The sequence below is a fragment of the Centruroides sculpturatus genome, unplaced genomic scaffold (assembly GCF_000671375.1).
Source record: "Centruroides sculpturatus isolate CEXI.00-Female unplaced genomic scaffold, Cexi_2.0 scaffold378, whole genome shotgun sequence".
Lineage (NCBI taxonomy): Eukaryota > Metazoa > Arthropoda > Arachnida > Scorpiones > Buthidae > Centruroides > Centruroides sculpturatus.
This window is the reverse complement of record NW_019384693.1, coordinates 63,286-88,984: the sequence shown is the minus strand read 5'-3', so window position 1 is coordinate 88,984 and position 25,699 is coordinate 63,286. Positions and strand designations below refer to the sequence as shown.

General features: G+C 34.0%; 2 protein-coding genes across 2 annotated transcripts in view; both read right to left on the bottom strand.

The window, feature by feature from the left end:
- Positions 1 to 2,761: 2,761 nt before the first annotated feature.
- Positions 2,762 to 9,359, bottom strand: LOC111627377 (gustatory receptor for sugar taste 64e-like). The gene is made up of 4 exons (XM_023370938.1): positions 8,311 to 9,359; positions 8,164 to 8,232; positions 3,826 to 3,915; positions 2,762 to 3,755 (listed from the first exon to the last, which is right to left on the bottom strand). The coding sequence occupies exons 1-4, from the start codon at positions 9,343 to 9,345 to the stop codon at positions 3,690 to 3,692; spliced, it is 1,260 nt and encodes a 419-aa protein (XP_023226706.1). The 5' UTR covers positions 9,346 to 9,359; the 3' UTR covers positions 2,762 to 3,689.
- A 2,670-nt stretch (positions 9,360 to 12,029) lies between these two features.
- LOC111627379 (paraplegin-like) overlaps positions 12,030 to 25,699 on the bottom strand; it is a 42,495-nt gene continuing 28,825 nt past the window's right edge. Inside the window, exons 11-19 of the mRNA XM_023370940.1 lie at positions 23,472 to 23,536; positions 21,485 to 21,647; positions 20,921 to 21,031; positions 16,457 to 16,572; positions 15,426 to 15,509; positions 15,279 to 15,351; positions 14,710 to 14,876; positions 13,744 to 13,821; positions 12,030 to 12,310 (exon numbers count right to left, since the gene is read on the bottom strand). Coding sequence (XP_023226708.1) covers positions 12,110 to 12,310; positions 13,744 to 13,821; positions 14,710 to 14,876; positions 15,279 to 15,351; positions 15,426 to 15,509; positions 16,457 to 16,572; positions 20,921 to 21,031; positions 21,485 to 21,647; positions 23,472 to 23,536 — 1,058 coding nt within the window. The 3' untranslated portion in view covers positions 12,030 to 12,109. The remainder of the gene's footprint in view (positions 12,311 to 13,743; positions 13,822 to 14,709; positions 14,877 to 15,278; positions 15,352 to 15,425; positions 15,510 to 16,456; positions 16,573 to 20,920; positions 21,032 to 21,484; positions 21,648 to 23,471; positions 23,537 to 25,699) is intronic.

The following is a 25,699-nucleotide window of genomic DNA, read 5'->3' as shown; positions in this document are numbered from 1 at the left end:
TTCAAATGTCCGCTAGTGATGTGGCGCTACAACAGCGACGATTATTATTTAAAAAAATTTTTGTTAGGCTTAACATCGATGAAAATTCAACGCAAAATAGGTTAATAGCGATACACTAATATACTAATATACTAATTACATGGGATATAATAATATACTACACTAATAATGGATTTTTTCATACTTTTCGGTTATCCGACTTTTCAATTATCCGACCAACCCCAGTCCCCANGCTTGCAAAAAATACAGTTAAATAACTTTTGGATCAACCCTTTTTTTTAGAATCTTAATGAAAAAATAGTAGTAATTAATTTTAAAACAGTGTCAATTTGTGTAACTTGCACTTTGTATTAACTTCAAGTGTACTTTAGTTGTTTTCTTCATATTTGTATTGTTGATTTGAAAATTATTACTATTATTTTCAGATTCTTGTAAAACTTTAATTCAATATTAAAAATAATTTATCTTCTTGACAAAAATTGTTAATATGTATTCAATGTATCAAGTTAGACTCTCAATTAGTTGTGGTATTAATTGAAATAAAAATATTTAAATTACTTGCTTACTATACTGTCGCACCATTCCCTAAGGGAGTGGCCAAGAAAACAGTTCATTTCCTACGCACATCATGCTGCAAGCTTCAGTTCTCTGAAGAATGCCATATAGCGGGGCATAACACATCAGGAACATTCACCCAATCTTTTATCCTGGGATATGCTGAAATCATGCATCACATCCATACTTGACAATCTTGCACTATTTCTGTATATCCATACATATCTCCTTTGCTTATTTCACATTCATGATTCTTCTCACACACTCTCAGCACCTTATTTCACTCAGAATTTGTTTCCCTTTCAGGCGCTCTTCCACTTGCTCAGCTCATCTTTTCCTTGGTTTTCTATGCTCTTTTGTTTCCTCTAAATTTTCCACATACAGTTCTGATGAACACCCATAGTCACTTTGTTGCTTAAACACTATACAGTTGACCCCCCTATAACACTGTTGATAATTCCGTTTTATATGAATTCCATGTTGTACGAGTCACTTAGATTTTACAAATATGTGAGCCATTCACAGCCCGGCACACATATTTGTAAAATCTAAGTGACTCGTACAACATGGAATTCATATAAAACGGAATTATCAACAGTGTTATAGGGGGGTCAACTGTATAGTGTTTAAGCAACAAAGTGACTATGGGTGTTCATCAGAACTGTATGTGGAAAATTTAGAGGAAACAAAAGAGCATAGAAAACCAAGGAAAAGATGAGCTGAGCAAGTGGAAGAGCGCCTGAAAGGGAAACAAATTCTGAGTGAAATAAGGTGCTGAGAGTGTGTGAGAAGAATCATGAATGTGAAATAAGCAAAGGAGATATGTATGGATATACAGAAATAGTGCAAGATTGTCAAGTATGGATGTGATGCATGATTTCAGCATATCCCAGGATAAAAGATTGGGTGAATGTTCCTGATGTGTTATGCCCCGCTATATGGCATTCTTCAGAGAACTGAAGCTTGCAGCATGATGTGCGTAGGAAATGAACTGTTTTCTTGGCCACTCCCTTAGGGAATGGTGCGACAGTATAGTAAGCAAGTAATTTAAATATTTTTATTTCAATTAATACCACAACTAATTGAGAGTCTAACTTGATACATTGAATACATATTAACAATTTTTGTCAAGAAGATAAATTATTTTTAATATTGAATTAAAGTTTTACAAGAATCTGAAAATAATAGTAATAATTTTCAAATCAACAATACAAATATGAAGAAAACAACTAAAGTACACTTGAAGTTAATACAAAGTGCAAGTTACACAAATTGACACTGTTTTAAAATTAATTACTACTATTTTTTCATTAAAATTCTAAAAAAAAGGGTTGATCCAAAAGTTATTTAACTGTATTTTTTGCAAGCATTTCAGCAAGTTTTGCAAGGAAGTTGTTAGTTTGACATATTTTTAAACAAATTCAGCAGTTTGAATATCGAACAAGGATTTCATTCTAAACAATTTTCAAAAGCTTTTATATGTAAGACGACAATTTAGTAATTAAACTGATTAACTAACTTTTGGACCACTACACTATATATATTTTCAACAAACTGTGAATGAAGTTTCTTAGAAATTGTGAAATACCTGTATAAAAAAAAATATGGCCTTAAAAGTATGGAAAAGTTAATATCTTTCTTGACTGAAATTTCTTGTGAACAATGAATAGATTTATGCAAAAACTTAAGGCATAAAGTACAGCTAAAGCAGAAATTTCAAAGTGAATAAAGCCACTGAACACTGGTAGTTGGTCATGGTTCGTGCCTGATTAATAAACTAGCTGCATGGAGTTTTCCCGGCCCACCAGTGGCCAAGCAGTTCTGTTCCCTGAACACTGGGAGTTTGGTTGTGGATTCACACCTAGCCAGGACGGGCTGGCCATGTGGAGTTTTCGAGGTTTTCTCCACATCTGTAATGCCTGAATAGGGGCCAGTTACCCTTAAAATTATCTCCCAGAAGGCATTTCCCTAGGCAGATCATCCAAGTGTTGCATTGCCATAATTTAATTGAACAAAGGAGTTTTTCCAGTTTCCTTTGTGTCAAACACCTTAGTGGCATACATAAGAAAGTCGTCCTCAGAGGCATCAGTTCTTGGCAGATTGCTATGTGTTATCTTATTAATACAATTCGTTTGCCAGCAGGTATATGATCAGTTCATACATTTGAATCTGTCATTTATCCCATTAACAAAGCTATATTTAAATTAAAGTTTAATTAACTGAAAAATTAACTTTACTTATCTTTAAACAGAAAGTCATGCCAAGAATTCAAAGTACTTTTCATGCCTGAATTTATATTAGATCATGTATATAAATCTATTATTTGTGAGAAATTCCATGGTGAAGAAAGATATATTTGGCCTAAATTTTACATTTATAATACCCAAGATTTTTAATGAAATAGACCAAGTGCTTTAGCTTTGTAATTGTTATGAATTTGTTTGTATCATACTAATTTAGCTGGGGCTACAATTTTTCTCTCTACGGGCAGGTCAGACCCACAGTGGAATCATCCAGCATTGGTAAAGGATAGGAAAGACACCCAACCCATATTATATAATAAATTATAAGCTCAGAATAGGACTTGAACTCAGATCCTACAAAGTCATCAATTTTATCACTATCAGCTTCATTATGGACTTAATGGTTTGCTTTGTTTCTCATTATAGAACTAATTTTTTTTTTCTTTCTTTTAGCACACTGCTCTGTAGGCACTAGGGCTTTTGCCCTTGCTTCATACCCATAGTGGGTTCAGCCAGACCCATAATGAAGAGGATGCCCCATTCTCTAAGGGAAGGGCTTGACATATTTAGGACAGACCATCCACGAAAAATTCGTGGTGTTTACCTGAATCTGATTCCAGGTTTCCAGAGTGACAGGACAATGCCTTAACTGCCTTAGTCATCTGACCAACTAGTGGATTGCTTGAGTTTTCACTATAGAAATCATAGTAAAAACTTAAGAAACCCATTAAATTTTTAAAATTTAGTATTTAGATAGATTCTTTTATCAATTTAATTCTACTCTGTGAATTTAAATCAGGTCAAAATGATATCCTTCAGACATCAAAATAGGTGTGAGTGGTGCAATATATTTCCTTATAACTGAATGAATCAATGGAGGAATGATCCTGTTTATTTGCTGTCATCAGAGTTGAATTGAACGAAAATCAAGAAGTAGGTCACAACAGCAGAAGCCACCTATTCAAAGATTCATAATTATTAATATATTAATTATGTTACAAACTAAAGGAAGAAAGCAAATACTTACGCTCAAAACTACGCCTTTTGTCACTACAAATAAATCCAGACAACTCAGACCAATGGTAGGTCCGCTCAACCTTTCCAGAAACATAGTGATCTGAAAATATAAAAAATTAATTGTAAACTGATTAAATATTATTGTTGACAGCCAGATGGTTGGGCAGTTAATGTGTCAGCCTACCACTCTGGGACTTAGGAACTAATCCAGGTGGGTTGAAAGACCCGAGGAATTTTTCAGGGATTGTCCTTATTTAATATGTCAAGCTCTGTTCCTCAACCCCCAGCCAATCCATTGTAGACCTAGCCAAACTCACGTTGAGTATGAAAAAAGGCTTAAATAGGGCAGAAAGGCTTGGATAAAAGCATTTGGCTCAATGATAACTGAGTGGATAAGCCACTAATGGTTGGTCACAGGTTTGCATCTCGCCAATGGACTAGCCATGCGGTTTCCAGGTGTTCTTCATGTGTCTAACACCTAAATAGGGGCTAGTTTCCTATGAACAGTTTTCCTGGGGGGAGACACTCTTGGCAGATTACTGAAGTGTTGTGTTGCTGTCAGAAAAATGCCCACAGGGTAGAAAGAGTCAAAAATAAAAAAAAGGGCTATATAGTTCATAATTGTGAGTTAGCAATTTGATAAAAATTGTTGGATGCTCAGCATTAGGTAGGCAGTAACTATTCTGCAAAACACGTGAATAATTCTAAAGTAGTTTTATAGAATTATCAATTATTAAACATTTTTTATTTGCTGAACCAATTGCTCTTGTATGACTTGCATATTTCAACTAAATTTTCTTAAAAATCCTAGCCGTTCCTTGGACCTGGACACCTGGCTATCTCTGTTGTGGATATGATCTAATTCATGATGGGCTTCATTATAAATAAAGGTCCTCTAAGTGACTACAAGACAGAATAAATTTAAAAAAAAAAAAAAGCCAGATTATGGCCAGATGTAACCATTGATCCAAAATCAATGACTGCACAAAACCATCGACAGATCTGAAGTCACGCACGGTACTATACAGGGCCAACAGAACATGATAAATGCACATGTGGGAACAGGATATTATACAGGTACACCTGTAGACACCTACTGCCAACAATTCTTATTTGACTTTTAATACAAATGGAATATTTAGAGAAAAAGTTTTTGATTAGGACAGTGTACTAAACCAAACAACCCCGAAAAATAGGGACTTACGGCAATTCTTCTTTATTGGTATCTTTCTAGTTCTAAGCACTGCTAATCTCAATTTTTTGTATGGTTTAAGCATTAAAAGGCATCAGTTTGCCACTCTAGAGATTCAAGTTTGACTTTGGCTTAAGAGTGAGATTCTCAGAAGTTGGGGTTCTAGATTGTGAGGGCCTGGCCTAATTCATTTATACTTGATCGGAGCTACATTAATTAACGCATAGGAATATCTGACCATAGTTACAAGTATTACTCTTTTAGGAAACCCGTGTGGCTCATTACCAATGTTTTTGCTCAATATCTGTATTTGTATAATGTCTGTAAAAGAAGAATAGGGTGCACTCGTACATTGGAGTATGTGTCCTCTTTTTGTCTGTATTGTCCTTTCCGTAAATTCCATTGTCAACAAACAACAAATTCATGACTTCTAGCTTACTCTGCAAATGTAAAAGAAACTAATGAACAATATTTGTCCATTATTCCGTGCAACTTTGTTGTATATTGTCCAAAACTTGGCCTCGAAAAGGTATCAATTCTTTAAAGATTGTGTTGGATCGAGTCTGAAAAGTGAATTTACATCCTAGGTAATTAAAGTTGATTACATAAATGATGGAATCATTATGGTAAGAATCCAAGCCGAACCAAAAGATCTGGTGGTACTCATTCAAGTATATATTCCTACCAGCTCTCATTCAGTTGAATAAGTGGAAGAAAGATATGTCTGCCTATTGTTATTAGGAGATTGGAATGCTGTGGTGGGAAACACGAGAGGAAAATATTGTAGGAAAGCATGGACAAACATTGGGAATCGTAAATAGGAGAGGAGAAAGGTTTATTGAATTCTGCAAAGAACACACATGATGATTACAAATACATAGCTTCAAAAGCCTAAGAGAAGATTATATACATGGAAAGATCATGATGACAACAACAGATACACAATAGATTACAGTATATACTAATTAAAGAGATACAGGAATTCTATTAAGGATGTAAGCACCTATCTAGGTTCAGACATAGACTCAGATCACAACCTCTTACTAGCAAAAGTCAAAATGAGGTTCAAGATGATCACAAAGAGGAAAAAGACAATTGAGAATGAGGGTAAAAATCCTGAGTGGACTAGAGAGGGGATGTGTGGCCTTCAGAATGAAAATTAATGTTAACAAAGCCAAAGTGCTTTAGATCAGAGAAAAGGAAAGAAAGGTCAACATCCATATAAATGGTGACAAAGTGGAAAAAGTGAATGGGTTTTGATACCTGGGTGCTTGGCTTGACACTGCAGAAGTGGGAAAGAAATCAAGAGGAGAATTGGTATGGCAAAAGAGGCATTTAGTAAAATGAATACAATTATGTGAGGGCCTCTGAAATTAGAATTGAGAAAAAGACTGGTCAAATGTTATATATGGAGTATTTTCCTCTATGGTGCCAAAACTTGGACCTTGAGATAATACATTAGGAGAATAGAAGCCCTGGAGATGTGGCTGTGGAGAAGAATAGAGAAAGTCAGATAGAGAGATAAGGTGAGAAATGAGGAAGTTTAAGAAGAGTGTANTAAAAGTCAATTTCCTGAATTTTGCAGCTTAAATAATTATTTGACAAAGAATTAAACTAAAATGTTCTACATCATTCATTTGTAATTATCATAAAGTAATGTTTTCAGTTATTCTTTACTAAATAAAGAATAATCTTAATTTCTGAAACTTAACGAGAAATGAGGAAGTTTAAGAAGAGTGTATGAAAAAGGAGCATATTAGAGACAATAAAAAGCGAAAACTAATTGGATGAGATGAAAGAGACTAATTCGAGAGGAAGGCTTATGAAATGACGTTATGGAAGAAATGGTTGCAGCCAGAAAGAAACAAAAGAGAATTAAAATGGTGGATGACTTTAAAAAACGGTAGTTATACATCACAGGATAGACTAGCATAGAAAAAGAGGTGGTGCTCACTGGAAACTAACAGAAAACTAAAAAAAAACGAGCAATTATTTATTGTGACATCATCATAATGCTGGGCTGCAGATTTTAATCATATTTTTAATTTTTTTTAAATTAAAATACAGGCTCTCCTCCTCAAATTAGTAATGGCTTGCTCCTGTACATCATACTTTTCCTTTAACACTAGAGTCGTGCCGGTTATCTATCTAATATCTTTCGGGAAAATTTTTTTGAATTGAAATAACGTGACTTCCAGTTTGCATCGGAAGTTGGTGTATAGTTAATGGGGGCCTCCTGCCCCTAAGATTTTCATACCTGGTCTCGTCTTTCATCTATCTAACTCCGTTCTCGAGATTAAGGAAATACGGACAACAGTGGGAATTTATAGGTCAATTGCAGCCCCAATATAGCCTATAATTGCAACGGCAAAATTGCTTTACTATAATTTATAATTCTGCAGCTACAATTAGACATTATTAGTTTATGATGATGTAGAATAACGTAAAGGACCCAAATCCTCCTGTGCCTAGGTGCTCCGGAAGGTCTTAACCCACTATTGTAGATATATAATCGTTTCAATAAAGTTATTTTTCCTTGAAGACATACAAGTGGGGCGCATAGTTTCTTCAAATTCCTTGTCTTGAGGACACTAAAAAAGCCTTTTAATTCCCATTAAGAGTTCGTTCACGCTCAAGAACCATTGGTAAGTGACGGGCCCAACACATTTGTGTCAACTCTGCTGCTTGCCCTTGCTTAGTCCCCTGTTATGCGACTAACAATACGAAAGTGTTGAGGATGTTACGTGTCAAGAACTCGTTCATTAAATGGGGTAGTACCGAGTGACACCGTCAACAATAACTTGTTGCTACTTTATAACACCAGACTAGGTACCCAGACTCAAATATGGCTCTTCCCGAGTGATAGGACGTTGCCTTTACTATCTCGGCCATTGGGCCATCAAAGTAGATTTGTAGCCACACGTGAACACTATGATGGACACAGAAAGGCGCTTTTCTCTTTCTCTAATTTTAACTCTCCACCTTGCAAACACTATGAAGGACATAAATCCCCTAAAAGACCTTTCTCTATGTCCATCAGTGCTTACAATGGTTAAAATTATACGAAAGCCTTTATCAGTTTTATGCAATTTATACAGCTTATTAGATCTAATGCAGTTTACTAAAACTTTATTAAAAGTCAAAATAGCGACTTACCTTAACATGTTGATCTAAAGTTAAGTCTTTGACTGATAATCCCCGAATAGGACCTTGACAGCTGTGAGCCTACAAAGAAATTATTTTTAAATTCAGCACAGAAGTGGGAGATCAGACATTCATTTTGATTATTAAGATTTGACTTACCGCACCAGAAACCGAAGCTGCAGTTAGAGAAAGGCTAAGAAACGTAGCCAAACCTACTGCCACCATCCAACCCAGATACAACTGATAGGTGGCTCCTCGAGTGATAAATATCAATTGGAAAAGGCCATAGCAAGTTTCCGGAATGAACATGACATAACTGCAAAATAAATAGCTCTGGAACAGTCTGTCCGCTGCTTGGACCACGTTGCACATTTTGTGGTGCTTCAGTTGGACTCCATCCAAATCACCGGTGACTCCAGGTTCGGGACTTTGTTGCATTCTGATCAGATCCCGCGTCACCTCTACGAATCTTTTGGTCAGAGATGTACTGATGACCACGAAGCATAGCACGCTGGATAGCCAAATTCCGTAAGAAATGAAATGAACTCCTAGCATAGGTAAGGTCGAGAGCATAGCCAAGGCAAAACCGTATTTCTCGGCCAAGTGAGAATAGCAAGTATAGGCGTATGGTAAGGTGAATGCCATAGAAGCAAAGATCATGAATGGATATACCCCAAAAGCCAGAGCACGTTCCATGTGACTCAAATCGAATTCTGTTTGCCTGTGTTCCGCAGTAGTGGCTTTGACTTCTTCCCAAAGAACTGCTAGAGATTTTCGCGTTTTTGATGGTTTAGAGGGCTTGTTAAACATTCCCGAAATAGTGGCGCAACGAAAGAAATAGGAGGCAACAATAACTAGCGGGGATAGAGCAGGCTTTCGGTGATACATAAACCTTTCCGCTATCCATCCTATCTTAACGTAATGGTAGAAACCCGGGATGAAAGTAAACATGAGCAGGAAACATCTACCAAAATATGCCCAAAGGCACATGTTTAACGCTTTGCCAAGTAACATTCTGCGCTTGTTTATCAATTCTTCTTCGGGGGTATTTTTCTTTTGATCCGAAAAACAGCCGTACATGCCGGTGATGCTTAGAATTTTGAGCACGGGTTGAAAAAGACATTCGAAACATTTCAGGCAATCTTTTTCGGGGCAACTCGACTGCACCGCAAGTTCTAAAATTTTAGCTTTCATTTTGCCGATCGGAGCCAGCAGATGAATGAAGGTACCCTTAAGACGAGCAGAACTTCAAGGACTCGATCGATCGATCGATTGATTGCATCACTGATCGATTATCGCTAGCGTCAGACTTAAACAAACGAAAATATATTCGTTGTTGCACACGGATTTAAAATTTAAAAAAAATAAAGCAATTGATTTAAACGATAAAAGTGTGAATGTTTAAATTTAAAGATTTCGAATTCTTGCACGGAGGAGAATTAATGTAATTGGTACTTTTAATATCGATCTGTTTTGATGCCTGCAATTTATCGATTCCTCTAATTTGATTCTTTAAAGTAGACCGAATATCTAGGCCACTCTGTTTATTTAATGTAATTTATTTCTATATCAATAATAAAGCCAGGAACATACAGGATTTTCTTGAATTTAATCGTCAGAAATATAGTGCCATAAATTAATTGCTCCAGCTTGAGGAAATAGGATTGCTACCCGTCCTTGTTTGGTAGGACAGTCCTTACTTCAGTTGCTGTGTGTTTTCGTCCTTTACTTATTAATAAAATGTCTTCTAACAGGCCGGGATGGTGGAGTGGTTCCGTTTTTTTCACGTGTATAACCTAAATAGGCGCCATTTTCCCATAGTCTTTCGAGACCCCCTTGACAGATCGTCCGTATGTTGTATTGCCTTATCCCATCCTTCTTAACAGCAAAATGCATAGAAAAAAACCGCAGCTAATAGACATCTAGTGTTTCTAGTATTACTTGTGTACCGATACATTGTTACCTAGTGTTTCTCAACCGTATGAAAAGAACTTTTCTGGGAAGTATCACGAGACATCCATTAAATTTTTCGTCTGGGGAGCGTTAAATTGGGGTCTTCCGCCCTCGGATCCTTTCGTTAGAGCCCCGCCCGTTCATTGTCCTTACTTTGGAAAGCCAAAAGATGACAACCCTAAATTAATTACGCCTATTTGACTCGAGAGAATACGTGTCCCTAAATAGACTCTGCAGGAATACGTAAGTATCTCTAATTAAATAAACTGATTCATTTCTCCAGGAATTTATAGGGTGCCATCTAATTCAGCTGGCCTATTAAGGATTACAAACGGCGCTTTTTCTTTTACTCTCTGCCCTGTGGGTACTAAGAGGACCTTTTCAAAAGACAAGAAATAAAATCTGTTGTTTATTAATTCTGGCAATTAACCACGTAACTTTCGGTTTCTTGCAACACAAAGATGCTCCCGAAATTAGTGTTTCATATAGGATAAAATCTATTCGTGGCAAGACTTACTAGCAACTATGGTAATGGCTGAGTAGCATAGGATTTACGACTAACCTGGGATCATTTCTCACTATAAGGAATGATTGTGTACATTTTTATACCCTGTTCATTATTATTGTTTAGTCAAGTGATATTAAAAGGGGCAATGGGTCACTTACATCATATTTCCAATAAATCTTTTTGCAATTCAAGGCTGATTACAGACACTTTTCTCAAGGTAACAGAGAAAATATTAGAGATTTTTCTCATGTTTACATGAATTTCACTATTTTAGCATGTCATCAAGATAGTCTTCCATGCAATGACATTAAGCGTTTAGTAGTTAAGGGCCCAGACCAAGCTCTATGGAACAGATTTAAAATTGGCAATTTAAAAATCTAGAGGGGCTAGACCCTAAGCATTGAGGTCCTCTTACTTTCCAATTTTTTTACTTTGCTTAAGGGACTTAAATTTCTATTTATGCCGCTGCTTCTATGGGTAAGAAAAAATGCTTTATTGAAAACACTATTATGATATTGTAACACTTAAAACATTTGTGTTCAATTCTGATTAAGCTTTCTAGCTGGCTGACTTGTTTTATGATGTAGACTCAGATAGCAAGTCCAGCAAGGGTCTTTAACTCAAATCCTTCGGACCTTGATGCCTTCCACTTTATTTTTGCAAGATGGATGGTGGTTCCAAAAACATTTGGTATATTATTAATATAAAAAGGACCTCCAATAAAGCAGTTTCTTATATTTATCATCTATGATAAAATGCTCTATTCTGGATTATTTTAAGCAGCTAATTGAATATGGAGGTTGATTTTCATTACTTCTGAATTTCAAAATAGGCCAAGATAGTGAAGATGTCGGCCTACTGTTCCGTGGTTTGGGAATCTCAAATTTTTCATGGGTCTTTCACCATTATGGGCCTGACTGAACCCATGATAGGCATAGAAAGATCCTAAGTGTCTCACAGTTTAAAAAGTTACTGTTTGTAAGATTCACATAGCAAAATTTATTGTCATTCATAACTTCAGATATATTAAATTGCGTCATGTTTATAAGATGATAGTTATACCAGCAAAGCAGCTTGATTTTTCCAATAGAACCAGTATGAATAGATGAGTAACAATGTCGCGACTGTATCACAATGTATTAAGAAATATGGCTTGCGTTGTGTTGATTTATTGTAGAGGCTAATGCCAAGCTGCTGTCAGTGCATTATTTGGAGGCCAAATTATAATAAGCATGCTTACATTCATCCCCTGTAGTACTATAAACTTTTAGATATTGTAAGTGCACTTGTTGCATTCAGTTAAGATAAAAGAAGAGCCTGGACATTTTAAGAACTATGAATCTTTCATTTAGTATAAAATCTATTTTAATGCTATATATTAATGCTATACAGGTCAATAAAAAAATGCTAAATACAATTTAGCAAAACAATTAAAGTATATTTATTGTCATAAAATAATTTATTTTACATTCCTGTAAGCAGAAATAATTTTTTTTTTCACTTAGTTTTAGAACTAATTTTTGTCTCGTCTCTGGAGATTTTCTTATTTTGGGTGTCGCCGGTCGGTTTAGTTTCTTCTTTGAGCGGACCCCAGTCGAGATTTTCGATTAATTGTTTCTTTCCGTGAGGTGGCGGACCCAATAACTTCTCTATGTCGTCGTAATTCAGAATTTCCTTTTCCAGTAAAGATTCTGCCAACTGAAAGAAGGGAATTTAAAATAGTTTAATCTACATAAGATTATAAATACTTAAACAATTATATTGTGTTTGAATTTATAGCATTTCTTATAACTTACTATAAATTATTTTTTTGGAGTGAAAACTGTAGTATTTTACATTATAAATCTGTCATTGGTAATCGACGGAAAGTGTTTTCCTTGAGTGTTAGATTTTTCGGAAATTTTAATCCATAGAATTTAAATTTGAAAAATTCCTCTAAAGAGTTTCCTTAATAAGTATCAATTAAAGCACAGTTAGCCTATTTCTTGTAAGTAAGATGGATTTCCAATAATCAGTAAGGGAATCTACTGTATTTTGTAGTGTTTTTGACAAATTAATGGGTGGTCTGCTCAGATACAATGGAGAAAATCCTGATTAATTTTGACCCCAAACAAATAAGATATAAATTTTTAAAGTTGTGCTTGACTTTTGGATCTGCATACCAGATATCTATTACACTAAGAAAGATAGAATTCAAAGTGATCTTTATATATTTAAAAAATTTATACTATGTGTAATACTAAATAATATCAATTTGTTCCTTGTGTGTAGTCCATTATGTTTAATAACCCACTAAAACCTACATTTACATAAGTAAGAACTATTACTCAGAACATTCTTCATTTGCATAAATACAAAACTACGCTACCAATTACTTTAAACAGCTAAATTTTTTTTCTAAAGATAATTTCATAACATTAATTAAAATTATTGATGCCAAAGTCCAAAAATTCTTGAATTAATTTCCAGGACTGTTGTATGTGTATTCTCTGACTACATAATCAATGTATTTTGATGAGACAAAAATTCTTGTATTGCAAGATTCGTGCAAATTTTAAAGTTGGCATTGATGGTATTATAATCTTCAAAATGTAAGTTGAAGGAGTAGGGCTGGACTTATATTATTTTTTACTTGCTATTGGTATTTACAATTTATTATAAAGGCAAAAGCCTTAAGTTTTAATGAGATTGTCTCATGCTGTTTAAAAATAAATTTCTACAATTCAACATTTTAGACCAGTGGTTCCCAAAGTGATCTAATCTAGGGGAGTGTCAAAGACAAGATCCTGTCCGAATTGTGACCATAAGCAAGTGTTTGGTTCACTGACAATCCTTTCCTCCATTAAAATGGGTATGAAACATTGCATTTAATGGTTTTCAGATGTGGGGGCAATGTACTGTACAGTAAGGACACAAGCCCCCCTCTCACAAGGGAAAATAGATTGGGGGCATTGGGTATAGGTTTATGGAATCACTGTTTGACTCTCGGTAAGCTATCAATCACTTTCTAAAAGATGCTAATAAGTACTCCATCTACTTTGTGCAGGTTGTGCACAAAGTAAATAGTAACATGTTACTTGTTACAGTAATTCTCAATTTACGGAAATAAATATATTTGAAAACAAACTCACCACTTTCAACTTATCGGCATTATCCATAAGGATACGTTCAGTATGTTTGTAGGCTTTGGCTACTAATATCTGTGCTTGCTAGAAAATAAAATAGGAAAACAAAATTAATTTAAAAACTTTTTATTGAAGATGAAAGTTGGTAGTTATATTTTGGTCTACCCTACATTATATTTTAAGTATTTAGGCAACTGAAGTATTGAAGCTATCTTTTGGGTTATAGTATATTCACAATGGTCTAGTTTAGCATGACTATAGTGAGTGTGAGTGAGTCCTGGGTCAAATATTTGTCACATTAACTCTTCCAAAAATAAATGAATAATCTTGTTGTATGTCAGTAGATACTATGTAAAACAAAAATCTACTATACTAGGCAATCATTTGAGACTATTCAGGTAGTCTCAGATGATTGCCTAGATGCCATTACTTATTGTAGTGAAAACATATTTTAACACTGTTATGTTAATTGTATTCATATTATGCAGTTATAGAATAAAACAGCAAGTGATTAGTAAATAAAAAAAGTTCATTATTTGGGGATAAAAATCAAACAGATGGGTAGGACATATGCAACATTTTTTAAGTTTTGTTGTTTGCATTAATGAGAAAGTCAGATTATATAACATTTTAAACAAAATAGGAGCATTTCCATGTCCACTATTAGTAAGTATCAAGAGTTGGAAAATCTCTCCCTAAACTTGTGATGACAATTCCCGTAAAAGGAGAGAGAAACGGTTTTACTAAGATATTATGTAAACTCTCTCACATGTAATAATTTTTTTTAAACTAAATATATTTATTTACTGTAGAGATTTAAGTGTGGGTATTGCTGCTCTCTGTCAGGACTCTCATGACACCACAAATAATTGAGGTTCGCGTAGATCAACTGCTTGCTCGGTCCTACTTGCAATCTTAAGAACCAAACAGCAGAACGCGCATGATGATAACGAGTGAGAAATTAGTATTTACCTCGTCAATAGTTCTAGCCAAACGTTTACTGTAAGGTTTCCTTCCTATGAAATTTCCCATTTCTTCTTCGGTAGGAAAAGACAACAGACCCACAATGGGATCCATTCCAAAGTGTTTAATCTGGGCGTAGGCCATTTTGGTTACTTTCTTTAAATCGTCTTGTGCTCCTAATACAAAACACAAAGTTATTTAATTATGTAAGATTACAAATAAAACATTTATAAGTTTGTATTATAGATACTTGGAATAGTAATAGTATTTGCTTAACATAATCACAAAAGTTCTGATAGGCTTGGCATCTTAAATTGAAACTCTATTTCTGCACATTCCTTAATAACATATAGAGATGACCAATGAAATTACAGGACAGCTGGATGACAAGGAATAAAGGCATCGGGCTTTCAATCCTCAAATTTCACAGGTGATGCTCCCATTCCTCATCACTCAACTGCCTTATTGTGACTTGGCCAAGCCAATAATCGGCTTTTTTTAGTGTCTTAGGTTAAAACGTTTGCTACAAATTACTGAATTTGTTTTTTAATTATAAACATTTATGTAATTGGTATTACCTGTGCTTATTTTATTAAATGTTAAAGATTCCGCCACTCTTCCGCCAAGTGCCATGCACATTTTTTCAAATAACTAAAAGAAAAATTTTTAATTTATTTATGTAACATACTATTTCTAATAATAAATATAAATTCAAAAAATATTACTTCTTCGGAAGAATAGAGTTTTTGGTCGGATGGGAGATATTGTGCAAATCCGAGTACATTTGTCGTTCTGGGAACAATCGACACCTGAAAGAAAATACATGGATATTCATTAATTTCTTTTACTCAAGCATAGAAATTTCTTTGTATCGATATAAAATTATATAAATTTTAATGATTTAAAAGTCAATTTCCTGAATTTTGCAGCTTAAATAATTATTTGACAAAGAATTAAACTAAAATGTTCTACATCATTCATTTGTAATTATCATAAAGTAATGTTTTCAGTTATTCTTTACTAAATAAAGAATAATCTTAATTTCTGAAACTTAACAATTTGGTCTTTTAAAATAACAACACACGACGACAAATTTGCCCATTTTAATTCGGGAGCTTTAATTATAGTGTATTCTCAGTTATCTGTGAAGAGTGTCATTCGTCATAGCACAAGGATAAACAAGAATGTGCACGAACAAAATTCCCATCTTTGTGGACCATTACATGACTGATAATTTGTAAAATTTAATATCCATTCCATGAAGTTTTTCTCTATGTCGTTATCTATAATTATTGAAGAACTAATAAAAAAAACACAACACATGGGGATGTGTCTCCTGAAAGGACTTTCTATGGACAGCTGGCCCCTATTTCGGTGTTACACATGTAAAGAAACAGAAAATTTTACAGAGTCAGCCCGTTGGTCGGGTGTATACCCACAACCAGTAGTTTTATCCACTCGGCCACTTGTGGGTACCGAGATGCAAGGATAATTGTAAGATTTTTTTTTTACTTGAACACTTCTGGTGAATATGTGGGTGTAAATAGTGACAAGTAACAAACATTCATTTCCTCTAAGAATTTTCAAAGATAAAAAAAGTAGGTAGAGTATCAAAAACTTGTTTGTCATTTATGAAAAAATGGCAGCTGTTTAGAGTTCAATTGTATTAGAATGTCTATATAATTGCAGTAAGTATATAAATTATGCAATACAGAATAATAATATAATGTATTAAAAGCAGGCATAACTTTATCACCTTTAATAAAGCGTCGGTATATTTCAACATCCAACCCATTATTGCGTGCCCGCATTCGTGATAAGCAATCACTTTTTTCTCTTCTGGCGAAAGGACTTGGCTTCTTTTTTCTGTACCTAAATTGATAAATATAAAAATATATTTTTTATTATTGTTTAAATGTGAAGTGAAATTATTTTGTCAGTAGATATTTAAAATTAATTAAAAAAAATAACATAGAAATAGGCAATGACAGGTGGTTAAGGATTCAGCCTACAGTTCTGGGAGGACTAAGAAATTTTCATTCATAGTCTGTACTAGGTATTTCAAGCCTTGTCCTTCACCACCTGGTTGCACACATGATAAGTATAATTAAAAAGACCTACTACTAGAAGGTCTTTCTCATAAAGTTTTACATACGACAGAGATAAAAGGTGATGCGGCACTATGATTTCAAGACCCTTTATCTTTGCCCATTTAGAACTAATGGAGAAAGTTAAGAGACAGTGATGTCATCTCTTGGAGTATTTATTTTTATTGTAATAAGTATTATAGGATACTACTAGAATCCTATAATACTTATTACAATAAAAATAAATACTCCAAGAGATGACATCACTGTCTCTGAACTTTCTCCATTAGTTCTAAATGGGCAAAGATAAAGGGTCTTGAAATCATAGTGCCGCATCACCTTTTATCTCTGTCGTATGTAAAACTTTATGAGAAAGACTGAGAAATCAGCTACAATCATTGGAAAAAATCAAATAAACTAAATTTTCTAGATACAGTAGTGTCCTGTAAGCTCGACTTAATGCAGACCGAGAAGGTGAAGAGTTACCGAAAATGACAAGTTTTATGGCACAGCGACGAAGCTAGTCTGAACAGCAGAATTTTTGTAAATGTATTATATTTGCAAATTCACACACACACACATTAACTACATACCAATTTAACATACCAATACAATACAATGACTATTTCTATTTCAATCACACTTCACCAGCACTAGTTTAATCAAAACAAACATTTTTGACCCCATTCAGAGGGCTATCTCAGGTTAAAAACACAGAAATTTGTAATTAAATTTTAAAAAATATTATTGGCTGATTTTGAGTTATTGACATTTTCATCATGGTATATTGGAAAAAGAGTAATATTCTTTGTTAACACATGGAACTGATGTTATTATTGACAGTACAATAAATCTCACAATTGGATGTTTTCTCTCTACCCATGTACAAAATTCGCTGTTCTGTTATCTCTGGTCTTTGCCTGATAATGCATATGTGGGATCGGGCTATGTATGTTTATTACATTAATAAAGATATTGAGTTGATAGTACAATAACTTTACACTAGAATCAAATAAGTTAGAGGTAAAAATTAGATTATGTGTATCTTTTTTTTGGATGACAAAATGAGTTTACAAAATGTCGAGTTATCGGGACTCTACTGTATAGAACAATGGATAAAATGTAATAACCTCTCCTATTTCTGGTTATATATCTTTTCGTACTGGAGACCATGTTGTATTTTCATACAACATGGTCTCCAGAACAGATTAATATCATAAAAGGATCAGAATTGCTGGCTGGACAGCCAAGGCAGTTGAGGCATCAGCCCACTACTATGGTGGACACAGGATCAAATTATGGGCAGTCAAAAGACTCCAGGAAATTTTGGGAATGGATTGTCTCAGATATGTCAGGTCATTGCAAACTTGGCCAAATCCACGACACTTTTTTTTACGTATATAAATTTTTTAATGCATTTTTCAGCTTTCACAGTATTATTGGCATCTGTGATCAAAAATAAAAGTGTGTGGCACTCATGTTTACATTTTTAGTCACATAATACTGTGAAAGCTAAAAAAATCTTTTTTTTACCTTTTAGTGCATTTTTGTGAATGTTAAAAAATATTTTTTAAGTTTTATACTTAAACATTTATATAAGGAACACCTAATTATCGAAATTCTTAGTGGTTTAGAATTTAACTGGCAAGTGGGTGAAAACTGAGTAACGAGACTTTATCTAGATATCAAGACTAAAAAGGGGCCAGGGCTTGCTGCTTTGCACTCACAATTTTTAAACTACGAAGGTCATTCTAAACGTAAAGAACGTTTGTTTCATTATAACACATATGATACCTTAGCTATTTTTCTACGTAGTCACCATAAAAATTTAAACATTTGTCATAGCGTATCACCAGGTTTTCTATGCCTTCTGCACACTCAGTTACTGCCTCTTTCAGTTTGTTGTCACTTCCATAGTGATTCCTGGCCAAAAACTACTTCAATTTTGGGAAAAGATGGTAATCACTTGGAGTCAAATCTGGACTGTAAGAAGGATGTTCAAAAACTTCCCACTTAAACTGTGGAAGCAAGTTCTTTGTCAACGCAGCAGCATGCAGACGTGCTTTATTCTGAAGAAGAAACTGAAGCTTCATTCATCGCATTACCATAGACCTCGATAATCTTTCTGTAAATTTCGATGGGTTGGACTTTTTTTGCATTCAAAAAGCATATTACACTTGGCGGAATCTTTAATTTTGTCACACATTTCAAAGTCACACTATAAACAGTAAATGATCATTGCCTCTTGCTGTTAGCATCAAACTGGCATGAAAAAATGGGAAGGTCCATGACACAGTAGTGGAGTGGTGGGAGAACTGCATGGCTTGTCAGATCAAAACGTTCTTTTCTTTTAGGATGACCCTCATAAGTGTATAGTCTGTTATCAGATTTTTACAAATTTTAATTTTTTGCAAACTGTAAAAAAAGTTTATTGTCATCAAGAACGCATATATATATATGCAAAGTTTCAACTAGATTGTAAGTTGGAAATTGAGTTACAAGATTCCAGACAGACTGAATAAGTTAATAAAAAGTGAATCATTATTATTTAAAAACAGTCCTCCTTTAAAATACATGATTTGAAAGAAAAATAAAACTAATGTTCCTGTTTAGCTTTATTATTCCCATATATTGGGTTGTTCGGAAAGTAAGTTCGTTTTTTTTACCACTAGACGGATTAGTCGTATTTTTCTGCCATTTTCATTCTAAACCGTATTATCATTATATATTTTGACAGCCAGCATTTTAAGGCTTATTTGTAAAAAATTTTGTTTGATTTTGTTTAATTGTTTATTTTTTGTGTCCCATCAAATATGGAAGATCGAAAGCAGCATTTTCGGCATATTTTGCTCTTTTATTACCGAAAAGGTAAGAATGTTGTTCAAGCGAGAAAAAAAATTGTGCGATGTGTATGGGGAAGATGTATTGACAGAGCGACAGTGCCCAAACTGGTTTACAAAATTTCGTTCTGGCAATTTCAATATCGAAGATGCACCACGTTCTGGATGGCCAGTTGAAGCCGACGAAAACAAAATAAAGATACCAATTGAAGAAAACTGCTGAATAACAACACGTGAAATCACTAAGAGATTAAATTTGTCAAATTGAACTGTTTATGATTACTTGAAACAAACTGGTTTCGTTGCAAAGCTCGATATATGGGTTCCACATGTTCTTAAAGAGAGATGCTCTCTTTGGTGGGATTTTAAGGAAACATTTTTTTTGGAGCTTTTACCAGACAATTTAATAATTCATTTGAAAGTGTACTGCCATCGAGTAAACAAATTGAGTAATATCGTCAAACAGAAAAAACAACCAGAACTGATAAACAAAACAGGTGTAGTGTTTTACCACGATAATGTCAAATTTCACACAAGTTTGGTAACTCGTCAGCATGTTCCATCTAAGTTATAACAGTTTCTATCACATCAACCATATTCGCCAGATCGAGCACACTCGGATTATTACTTGTTCCGGTCTATATACATATTTTTTTAACTGTAAGACATTTACTTGAAATGACAATGTCAAAAATCATTTGGATCAGTTTTTTGTAAGCAACAATCAAAACTTTATGAATGTGAAATCATGCTATTACCAGAAACGATGACAACAGGTATTTGATTAAAATGGTCAATATATAATTCAATAAAATATTTATTTATAAAAAAAAAATTGTGTTTTTTTCCGTGGAAAAAACGAAATTACTTTCCGAACAACCCAATAACTCTGAAGTAACTTGTGCTTGTTCCTACATAAGGAACAGTAAGATCTGGATATGTTTTACAGCTGCGAACTCTTTGCCATCAATTCTTCAGTTTATCAGTCAAACTCTGAGAAAGAATAAATGATAGTACTCAGTATTCTAAACTTTCTCTGACCCATCACAAATGCCAGGCTGCAATTTTTAATCTTCTCTTGATTTTAAAAAAATCACCTGACTTCTGGTGTGGACCAGAACTTCATATATATTGGGGGCCTCTGGCCACTAAGCTTTCCATATCCGATCTCAATTTTCATCTAACTAACTCCATGCTCAAGTTTAATGAATGACAGACAGACAGAGGGAATGTATAGGTCTACAGTTTAAAAATACAGCCAAATAATGTGTTGAATAACATTATAGTTCTTACCTCCAACTACTCTCTCTACTGCATATTCGAGATCTTCGGCACTTACAGATGACTTTTTATACCTCGCAGCGTGAAGAGCCGCCTCATTGCACACATTAGCAATATCTGCACCTATCGTAAATTTTGTTTATTAGTAAACATTCTTAGATCCAAAAAATCTTTTCATAATTATTGTCCTGAAAATCCTGTTATCATATTACATTTTTGTCAGTAAATTAACCTAATTTTTAATATAAGTGTAAAGTTATTAGTTTCACCTTCAATTTTGATATATTTTTAACTGTAAACAAATGCCAAAAATATTCAAATATTATATTTTATTTGTTTTATAGACCTTTTTTCTTTTAATTTTAATGCGTATAACACCAAAAAATTCAATATTTACGTGCGGCTTGTGCACTTTTCCAACTAATTTTGATTCAAATTTTTTACAAGTAAAAAAGACATTTCCAAAAATAATAATAATAAGTCAAAAATCATTTCAATTGTTGCAAAATTACAGTTTTAATTTAAAAATTATGCAAAATAAAAATTCTACTTTCTATAAATTTAAATTTTACTTACCACTAAAACCGGGCGTTAATTGTGCTAACCTTTGTGAATACTGTTGGGGAGGATGAACTAGAGTAATAGACTGCAAGTGTTGTTCGAATATCTCTTTTCTCTCGGCTAGAGTGGGCAAGTCGATCATGATGTGACGATCGAATCGACCCGGTCGAAGTAATGCCTGTACGTATATATTAAAGCAGTAAGTTGATGTCAAATCTTTACCACAATGAAAGTATTCTTTTTAGTAAATGCAAAAGCAATAATTTTAATGCCTCAAAGACCATCTTTCTAAGAGCCGCCACAAACTACAGAAAGCAGGAGTTAGTGTATGCTCTGTCATGCTCCAAAGCACAGCCTTCTTTCCCCGAAGCTACGAGTCATTTTTGCTAAGTAAGCTAAGCGAGCATAAAGCAGCTGCAATCTACACAGCATTTTCTCGTGTAAAAGTGCTGCATCATGGGAGATTAGCGAGTAGTGTTGCCACCAGGCTGGTTTTTAAATCCATGGTCTGGATTAATTTGTCCAGTTTTCATAGAAATTGTGAAATTATAATGAAACAAGATAAATTTATAAAAATATTTGCAAAATACTTGCATATATTAGGTTTATTCCGACACAAGTCCCAAACTGGTTTAAAACTGGCATGAGCATTGTTCAGTTTTTGGATGTAAAATGAGATTGTGCATGCCTTGTACAGTTTCTTACAATGCACATGCCTCTTTTGCTAGCGTGACTGCTCTGTCTGTTGAATTCTGTCAACAGCGTGCATACACTTGTCTCACTGTGTGGGCGTGAAGAAAGGGGTGGGGTCTTTCAAGTCATCGGGTATGCTAGTGCACATTTGCTAGCATTTTGCTCTCGCAAAGCTGTAGTTTGTGGCAGCTCTCAGAAAAAAAGTATGTTCTATACAATAAAATTTATTAAATAAAATTATTATGATTTGTGGCTGTTTCTTGCACGGGGACAGTCATAGGTGGTCCATCAATCCATGACATTGAATGGCATGGACTCCTAGCTCTGAACAGCAGACTCAGGAGCAGTGGGATGTTTTATAGTTCTCTTGATAACTAGTCACTCCAAATTTCAAGATTTCTTTATGACAAATATCTAAATTCTTATTTTAAATTGAAATGATTGTCACCTTGTCATCATTCTTGTTTAATGTTAACTATTACTGAATTATAAATAAAATATATCAATTATTTTTCTATAAATTCTTGAAGTTGTAAAAATGACCGCACATAAATATACAAAGTCAAATGCCTCCCAATTAACTAGAGAGCATTTTCCTGTAATACAGTAGCACCCCAAGCAGACTATTGTTAGGTCCAATTAGAGCCATCTTTTTCAACATCTTCGAGCCACACTCAGAGCTGTAATAAACTACCATAACAAACCCAGAAGTTGAAGCAGGAAGAGAAAAATAGATGTGTTGATACTACCGCTCAGAATGCTGTTACAAAAGATATCATTTACAATGGCAGTCTCTGAGCCGAACCTCAAAGTAAATATCGGAGCTTGGGTGCTCAGAGCAACCTCCCTCCGAGTGGATCTGTTATGCTTGCATGTTACGCTTGATTTTGAGTCAAGATTAAAAGATGAAGGCTGGCAACAAGAAAGAATTAGTGTGATAAAGTAAGACAATGCAACATTGGGACAATAGAAAATACTTTCAGGAGACATTTTCTATGGAAAAGTGGCCACTATCTAGGTATTTGATATGTGAAGAAAACTCCCCCAAAAAAACTCCATGCAGCCAGCTGTGGATGAGATGTAAAACTGTGACCAATCACCACTTGACCACTGGAAAATTGGCAATAAAAAAATTCAAATCTGAGAAGAAGTAGTAATTCAATCAAAAGTGAGACCAATAATGCCAAAGAGGAGAGATAGAAAAAGGAATTTTTAAAGAATATTTAAAGAAATATAAGACCTTTTATGTATAATTTGTATAACGGAAATAAAAAATCAAGATCTGTAACAAATAAAAACCGTTAATTACCTTGTCTAAAACATCAGATCGATTTGTTGAAGCTAACATAATTACACCTTCTTTTGTAGCCATACCTGAATAACAAAAACAATTATTTTTAATTTAATTTTGGTATTTAAATTCAAATAATATTTTTAATTTCAATATATTAAATGATACTTAATTTTAATAAATTAAACAAAAATAACCTATATTTATAGACTGAGTGAAGTTGCTTAAGTCTTGCTCCCACTTGCAAAACAATTATTACAGAAAGCAAAGAAATATTCTATTTGTGTCCATTTTTTTCGAGAGTGTAGAATGTCTCACATGCAGGAAACGAAAATTTGAATAATGTCTTTTGGTGCAAGTGATGTCAGAATCCAAAACTGGGCGGTAGTACGCTCGCAGTCATATTGGGTTTTCCAATAAGCTGTGTGGTTCTTTGATGAGTAAACAAATGATAATTTTTCAGAGAAAGCAATAACTGTATTCAATAATGTACAAGTTGTTTTAATGTACAATCTTCTACCATCTTTTGAACAGTTCCATAATTCTTTGATCAAAGAACTTCCCGTCTTTCTTGGCAAAAAAACTGTTCCAAGTACAGTTTGATGTTGTCCTTAAAAACAGAGTGCCGTTAATTTAAGGAATTCCGAAGAGTGAAATGGGTGGTAATCAGAGGTGTAGTATCTGAAGAATATGAAGGATGTGGCGAGACCTCTCGGCCCAGCTCTGATCACATTTGCAATATTTGACACTGTTGCAACAGAAGACCCTTCTGGTTTACCAATTCCGGACACTTCTTGTGGAGAGCTGCATTCAGTTTGTCCAGTTGGCCATAATGCACATCCAAATTGGTTCTGTTCTTCGGAAGCCATCTATCAACAAAAACTGCAGACTTATTGGCCAACTCTAATGTCTCATGCTCAATTTCTTTCCTCGTGCACTTTTTTAAAAGTTCAATATCGATGGACATCTAAAAGCTTTCTAATACAACAAAACATTATTTACTTACAGCAGTACATTTACGCAGTTTTATTGTCTGTAATGTTGACCAATCGACTTTACGACCATATTCGTTTTCTATTTAATATACTGACATTCCATTTCTGTATGCAATAACAAAGTTAAGCATTTTTTAAGTTCATTTTCATAATTCTTTCTTCTGTTGTAACATTACTTTACAATGATCCCATTCCTCAAAATCTAAAGCTTATTCCCAAACAAGAAAAATTTTAACCGATAAAATTGTAAAAAATGCAAAATAAATACAAAAATATAGAGTATGTGGTCCTAATAAAGATATGATGTTGACAGACATGTTTCTGTTTTGTTTTACAAATGAGATACTTGGATAATGTTCTCTTCTCAACAAATGGAAATTTTAATAACCGAGTAAAAAACTCGGTTATTAAAATTTCAACTCTACTTATTTTTTCTGGATATTTTTTAATTTGCTTATATTTCAATACAAAATTCCATTCCAACATAAGAATTTCTGCTGAATTAATTTATTATACATGCCACTCCATTCTAACGTGTAAATTGAGTTGCCATAAATAATATGCACAAATTTTCATTTGTTCATATTAATTAACTTAGTTTAAGGAATTTTAAGAAAAATTTGAGTGTACGTATTTGGGTAAAGGGAAATTAGGGGACAATATTTTTAAAAATAGTTTGAGAGATGGATGGCTAGAAGCAACAGATAGAGAGAATGCTTTTGATTTGGATATGCTGTTAATTCTATCTCAAAATACTCTTTCCCAAAACAGAGAATGTTCTCTAATACAATTGTATGTTGTGAATAGCATTCAGTCATCCATATTGGACATGAAGAAATTGAGGTTACAGATGAAAGAGTAGTCGAAAGACAATTATCCACTCATCTCTATAAGGCAAGAAAATCTACGAGAGAGAAAGTCACCCAGAATCGCATCTCTAAGAAGCAAAGATCTCACAAGACATGAACAAATGTTTAGCTAATTGGTAACTAGCATGTGATGTAGACACTGTCTCTTAAAGACAAGAGACAATGATAAGAATATGGCACTTGAACTTCTCTTCTTCATTTTTCTGTTTAATGACAAATCCTTCATTCTAAAGAACAAAGAACTTGTACTTAGTGCTAAACTTTAAAAACACACTTATCCAACTACATTCCAAAAAACTAAAACCTTGTGTGATCTTGGTTCTGAATATTTGGTTTCTAGATGGTTTGACCAGAAATATCCGAATTAAATTTACGATATAAT